At 36.4% G+C, this 7,257-nt stretch overlaps 1 protein-coding gene across 1 annotated transcript; it reads right to left on the bottom strand.

Moving 5' to 3' along the window:
• Positions 1–46: 46 nt before the first annotated feature.
• On the bottom strand, positions 47–6,818 carry thoc3 (THO complex 3). Its single transcript, XM_077532219.1, has 6 exons — positions 6,598–6,818; positions 5,313–5,469; positions 3,659–3,863; positions 3,431–3,592; positions 3,214–3,314; positions 47–2,077 (listed from the first exon to the last, which is right to left on the bottom strand). The coding sequence occupies exons 1-6, from the start codon at positions 6,775–6,777 to the stop codon at positions 1,917–1,919; spliced, it is 966 nt and encodes a 321-aa protein (XP_077388345.1). The 5' UTR covers positions 6,778–6,818; the 3' UTR covers positions 47–1,916.
• Positions 6,819–7,257: the final 439 nt, after the last annotated feature.

The following is a 7,257-nucleotide window of genomic DNA, read 5'->3' as shown; positions in this document are numbered from 1 at the left end:
ATATAAAAAAAAAACAGTGAAAACATCAAGTCAGAGCCAAAAAGAGTAAAAACAAAATCAAGTTTAATAGCAAAATTTTTGTACAATACTTTACAACAGCGCCACCCACTGGCAACATAGTCCATGACATCATACATATGTGCCAGTTGAAACCTTTTCCCACTTTGAGCCTGCCAATACACAACTTAACCATACTAGTAAAACTGGAACTAACTAGAATCCATGTGTTGCACTAGTATCCTCCTTAGAAAATCTACCAAATAAGGTTTGTGTACAATTATACTCTGCTTTCACTAGCACAAGGACTGTGTTTGAGTATGACAGTCTTAATAGTCAAGTTTTTTTTCCAATGACATTTCCGCACACTAGGAGGAATTCCCTGCTCTCTGGTCTTCCCAAAAAGAATATTTCAGTCCTACAGCTCCTTCAGAACTCAGCTGCACGTGTGCTGACGGGGACCGGAGGGCGGGAGCACAGTACACCAGTTTTAAAATCGCTGCATTGGCTCCCCGTGCGTTTCAGGATTGATTTTAAGGTGCTTTTATTAGATTTTAAATGTCTTGGCCCATCTTATTTATCTTACTTGCTTTAACCTATTACCCCTCGCGGCTTCTGAGGTCTTCTGGCAGTGGCCTTTTAACTATTCCAAAGGTGAGGACCAAGACACATGGTGAAGCTGCCTTTAGCCACTATGGTCCTCACCTATGGAATGGCCTGCCGGAGAGCATCCGGTCTGCAGAGAATATTGATGTTTTTAAGAGGAGGCTTAAGACTTACTTTTTTAGTTTGGCATTTGATTGATCTTTTTTTTTAATTTATTTATTTATTTTGTTATTATTATTTTTTATATATATTTTTATTTTTTTATCCACTTTTATTTATTTAACTTTTTTAACCTATATTGTCTTGTAGCTTTGTTTTTATTTATTTATTTTATTATTTATATATATATATATATATATATATATATATATATATATTTGTAATTTTTTTTATCCCCTTTTATTTATTTAACTATTTTAATCTATATTGTCTTGTAGCTTTGTTTTATTTATTTATTTTTTTCTATCATGTTTAACTGTTTTCTTTTAGTGTTTAAATGTTTTTATTTGGTTGTTATTAAATTTTTAGCTCCAGTGTTTTCTCATGGGGGAGCCTCCACAGTGAGAGGGATGCTTGGTCTTCATCCATCTCACTGTGGATGAACTCCTCCTGGGTGCCTTTCCTTACAGGGTACTTCTGTGCCCCACCATGTTGTAGTTTTCATGTGTTTGTTGGGTTTTGGGTGTGTCTGTGGGTACGATCATGGGGATGTGGGGTGTTCTTTCTTTTATTTTATTGTATTATGGAAGTCCAGCACTTTGAGTTGCATTTTAAATGTATGAAAGGTGCTATATAAATAAAGATTGATTGATTGATTGATTGATGACAACCACGTTAATAGTTGACATCTGCACACCATTACTACTAGTAGTGACACACTTTATGTAGAGTACCTTACGCTGGGTATCAAGAATATGGACTTAAAAAAAAAAGCCTAGCAGTGGGAACAGTAGTGGAAAAACAGTAACATTCTTTTCCCTCTACTAGAACCACTTTTAGCAGACCAATATTTCACTTGACAAGTAAACTACTAACTAGTGTCTAATTACTATTATGACATGACTACTGTTTGAATGCTGCCAAGTCATTCTACAAGTGTACTATGGAGCAGTACATTGAAGCTGCAGTTTAAGATTGTACTAGTAGGCCAAAAGTGGCACTAGTAGTGACAGAAATGTTAGCAGTATTATCCAAGTGTTCTACTAGTGTATCCTCATTTTACTAGTATATTGAAGTTGGAGATGAATTCGCAGGAGTAGGGCAGGAAAAAAAAGTGGAAAAAACAGCCGCTGGGGGGGGGGTCAGGGGCCAGGTCAGGAATCGTTGGGGAGGCCGAAGAGTTTGACGGTCCCCGCCTCGCGGCTGTTGTCGTACTTGTCGTCCTTGTCGTCGCACGAGTAGGCCAGCAGGTGACGCTTGGGGTGCCAGGCCACCGTGAAGGTGGGCGAGCACTGTACCTCCCACAGCTTCTCGCCTGCGCAAGAACAATAGTGGAAAATTATACAGGACTGTCTCAGAAAATGAGAATATTGTGATAAAGTCCATTATTTACTGTAATGTACTTAAATAAGCAAAAATGTCATACATTCTGGATTCATTACAAATCAACTGAAATATTGCAAGCCTTTTATTGTTTTAATATTGCTGATTATGGGTCTTTTTTTTTTTTTACTTGGTCTAAGGAAATATTCTAATATTTTGAAATAGGATACTTGAGTTTTCTTAAGCTGTGAGCCATAATCAGCAATATAAAAATAATAAAAGGATTGCAATATTTCAGTTGATTTGTAATGAATCCAGAATGTGACATTTTTGTTTTTTATATTGCATTACAGAAAATAAAGAACTTTATCACAATATTCAAATTTTCTGAGACAGTCCTGTCGTAATTAAAAAAAAAAAAAAAAAAAAAAAAACACTTGTAATTTGACAGAATTGTACTTTTTTTTTAAAATATTTAACTTACAAAATAAACTCAAATGTCAAACATAAAATAACATGAAATCACTAACTGTTTACACAAAATTTCTGCCCCCCCCCCAAAAAAAGATTATAAATACATATTGATTGTTAAAATATGTAAAAAAAAATTAAAAAAAAACGTAATTTCACTAATATTTGTCTGTTATTTAATGGAATAAAATGTAAAATTCAACTTTAAAACCCCCAAAATACATGAAAAAAAAAAGTTTATTGAGAAATTAAAAATAAGGCAAATAAAGTAAAAATTTGTAATTTTACCATAATTTTTGTGAACTACATATTTTTTTTAAAGTGAAAACAAAATTTCTGTAATGCCCTATGATGTAGGGCATTCATTGAAATAATATTAACAATAATTTTTTGTCATACTGTTATACGACATACAATCTTGTTAAAATTACAAATAAAAACTGTACTCAATGGTAAAAAAGTTTTTACGAGAAAGTAATTTTATGTTATTTCACACTATTTTTACAGTTTTTAAATTTTTTTTTATTTATTTAGTTTTACAGTGTAAATAGATTCAAGTTGTCTTGCTTTGTCCAACTGATGACTTATGAAGTTTGTTTGTGTGCAGGCGAGTTAGCTGGTGATTTGATTTCGGATTTCTTGCTAACACGCACACACCTGTTTCCACCTCGGCGATGTCGATGAAGTGGTCCTCGGACGCCGACGCCAACATCTTCCCGTCGTGACTGAAGCTCAGCGTCCTCACGGGCCAGTCCAACCTGCGCCGGACCATTACTTATCATCGGCTGACAAAAGGCCTCGCGTTGGATCGTGTTGGATGACGAGCGGCCGCCGCCGATTCGAATCTCGGCACGAGCCACGGTCGCAACCTCACCTGGAGAAGCAGCGCACGCACACCAGCTCGTCCAAATCCCACAGGCTGACCAGCGCGTCGTTGCTGCCCGTGGCAAAATATTTGCCCGTGGGGTCGAACTTGATGCAGATGCAGTTGGACGGGTGCGCGTTGATGGACTGGATGGTCTTCAGCTCGGGGTAACTGCAACGACAAAGCGGTCAAGGCACGAGTCTGGCCGTTCACTTGCTCGCTCGCTCGATCGCCCACCTGAGGATGTTGATGCAGCCGTTGCCGTTGGTGAGGAAGAACATGTCGTTGTCGTTGTTCCAGGAGATCTCGTTGACCTCAAACTTGAACTTCTCCTCCGCCTTGGTCTTGTGCGTCTTGGCGTCGATGAAGGTGACCACGTCTTCCTTGTTGCCCACGGCGACCGTTTGGCCGTCCGGACTCCAGCAGATGTTGATGTTCTCGCCTTTGGCGGCGCAAACAAAATGGAAGGGACAAAATAAAAACTAAATAGTTGTCATGGCGACAGGGCAGGAAAGAGTGTCCGACTCGCTGACCCGGTTAGGGGGAAAAAATAACGCAAATTTGCTAGTTTCTAAAGTGGCAAATTTGCAAGAAAAAAAATCGTACATTTTCGAGTTTCTAAAGTGGCAAATTTGTCAAGTTATAAAGTTGCAAATTGGCGAGAGAAAAAAAAATCTTAAACTTGCAAGTTTCTAAAGTGGCAAATTCGCGAGAAAAAAAAAAAAGTAAACTTGCGAGTTTCTAAAGTGGCAAATTTCTAAGTTTCTAAAGTGGCAAATTTGCGAGAAAAAAAATTGAAAATTTGCGAGTTTCTAAAGTGGCAAATTTACAACAAAAAAATAAAATTTGTGAGTTTCTAAAGTGGCAAATTTGCAAGAAAAAAAATTGTATATTTGTGAGTTTCTAAAGTGGCAAATTTGAGAAACAAAAATAGTAAGTTTGTGAGTTTCTAAAGTGGGAAATTTGCGAGAAAAAAAGTAAATTTGCGAGTTTCTGAAGTGGAAAATTTGCGAGAAAAAAACAAAACAAGTAAATTTGTGTGCTTCTAAAGTGGCACATTTGCGAGTTTCTAAAGCGGCAAACTTGCAATTTTCTAAAGTAACAAATTTGCGAGAAAAAACCCCAGCAAATTTGCGAGTTTAGAAAGTGGCCAATTTGCGACCGTCTCAAGTGGCAAATTTAGGAGTTTATAAAGTGGCAGATTTGGGGGTTTCTAAAGTGACAAACTTGCAACTTTCTAAAGTGGCAAATTTGTGAGGAAAAAAAAACTAGCAAATCAAAAAAGCAAAAAAAACCCCAAAAAAAACAAAACAACAAAAAACATTTGTACGTCGCCCTAATACGCCGTCGTAGATAACTCCATCACAAAGAGAAAAAAAAGAGGACGCCCAAAATGTCTTATCAGAATTAAAAATAAAGAAATAAAGAAATAACGCTATGTTAACATGATAAGTGTTCAAATCACAAACAAAATGTTTTTGAGCCTGAGCTTCAGAAATGAAGAAATTTACATTTAAAATAAAGTCAGATATTTTTCATCTGCTACCAATTAACTTAAAAAATATATATATTTAAAAAATCTAATACCAATTAACTGAAAAAAATATATATATTTAAAATGTGAAAAATCACATGATCTGCCCTGATTTCTGAAATGGGCATTAAGATTTCAAGCCAGGATGAGGGCTTCCAATTGCTTGAAAGTTGAAACTTATATTAAGGTTCCAAATGGAGAATTTTATGGTCTCCAGTTAAGGTTTGTTTCAAGTAATTGCTCATGATCCAAATTTAGCTTTTGAGCCTGCACCGGGTTTTCAAAAGTCGGTCATTAAACCAGGACGAGTGAGTTTTTTTTTTTTTGTTTTTTTGGTAGTTTGCCACTCTGGCCGACCTTTGGTGTTGACGACGGCCGTGCACTTGGTGGTGCGAACGTCCCAGATCCGGATGCTCTTGTCGCCCGAGGCAGTAACGAACAGGTCCGGGTTGGTGGGGTGCCAGCACAGCTGGTCCACGCTGTCGCTGTGCCCGCGGTAGTTGTTCTCCTTCACCTGCGCACACAAACAAACAAAGGTACTACATCGATACACAAGAAAGACAAGATATTTCATAAATCAGCGGAATCAATTATTCAGAAAGTATTCGACAGGGGTTTTAAACTGCATGCATCGGCTTTTAAATTTGGGTTCTAACCAAGTCGGGTTTCAAAGGAGTGTTTCAAGCCACAAATTAGGTTGGGTTTTCAATTTGGGTTCAGGCCTTAGCTTTTGAGTCAAACATTCATGGTTTCTATTAATGTTTAGAGTTTTACGCTAATATTGTGGTTGTAACTTGAAGGTTAATGTTTGAGTTTTAAATTTGGGTCCAAGCCTGGGTTTAGCGTTTCAAAAAAAAAAGTCACTTAGTGATTCAAAATCAAATAAGGTTTCAAATTTGGGTTGGATTATATAGGCCTGTTGGATTATGAGAAAAAAAAAATGATCACGATTATTTCTTGGTACAAAACAACAAAATTGTTAAATATTAAGACAAATTAATAATAATTAAAAAAAAAACAATAGAAACACTGTAATTATATAATTTCCTTTTGGACCAAACAGATTTTATAATATAGATTTATAATGATATATATTTATTTATGTTGGCAAAAACTTGAAGTCGGAGTGCAGCTTATGCACTGAAATTAACAAAATTTAATAAATTAATTATTTTAAAATTTAAAAAAAGGTGCAAATGTATGAATTTAAACAACTCAAAAAATAGTATTAATCTTTTTTCTTTTTTTTTACATAATGATGCTGATTTTGCAATTGTGGAGTGTAATAATTGAAATTGTAATTGAATTTCGATTAATTGCACAGCCATAGTTGGATACATTGCCAAGATATTAATATATATTTTTGCCTACGTTTAAATTAAAAGTTGCTTTTTGTTTTTTTTGCCAAGGCATGGAAAAACACAACGTCTGTTGTATATTATGCCGAATGTGTTTAAGAATTGGATTTACATTTTTATGGAACGTGCGCGAGACGATTTCATTCACAATTATCTTTTTTTTCTTTTTTAAATAGCTTGAGTAATTCATTTTTCAATGACGAATAATAATGATGGATGAAAAACGTGTTAGTAAGCATTTCCATCGATTGGTCCCGCCATGGCGGCCCGAGGGACGAACTCACCAGTCTGTCTTTTTCCAGGACAAAAACGCTGGCGGTTTTGTCAACGGATCCCGACGCCAGTCGCCTGCCGTCGCAGCTCCACGCCACGGAATGAACTTTGGCCGAATGCGCTGGGAACTCTCGACTTTTGTTGTTCGTTTTGAAAGTCTCCTGCATCGTTTGATAGTAGCGCGTCGCCATTTTGGCTCGAGCACAACAGGAAGTGGCGGCGGTAAGAGACAGAGCGAGCGTTAGAGTGGCGCTTGACGTTTGAGCGCCCCCTGCTGCAGCAGAGGTCAACGCAAGTAAAATCGCAATAGTGAAAGAAAGTAATACTGTATAAATTAGTATTCAACAGTCTAATATACCTACTGTATTGTACTATATTTGCCACTTGTAAATTGTATAAATTTGAATATCTACTGAACGAAGATGTCATATTTTAGCATATTAAATGTTAAAATCATTTGTGGAATCGACTTTATTTGTTTATTTACCCACTACACAAATAAAGCTTGCTTACTTACTTACTGTAGTTTGCTTCCAAGCACTTGCACATTAAAACCTCTGGGTATCGCTGTTTGACAGTTAGTATACTTACGAGACGGAATGTCTACAATACGTTAACGCTTTATTATCGATTCAATACTATAATTAAATGCATAGTGATCATTTTTCATG

Source organism: Festucalex cinctus, chromosome 9 (genome assembly GCF_051991245.1).
Source record: "Festucalex cinctus isolate MCC-2025b chromosome 9, RoL_Fcin_1.0, whole genome shotgun sequence".
Classification (NCBI taxonomy): domain Eukaryota; kingdom Metazoa; phylum Chordata; class Actinopteri; order Syngnathiformes; family Syngnathidae; genus Festucalex; species Festucalex cinctus.
The sequence above is the reverse complement of the archived record's forward strand: the minus strand, read 5'-3'. Positions and strand labels throughout refer to the sequence as shown.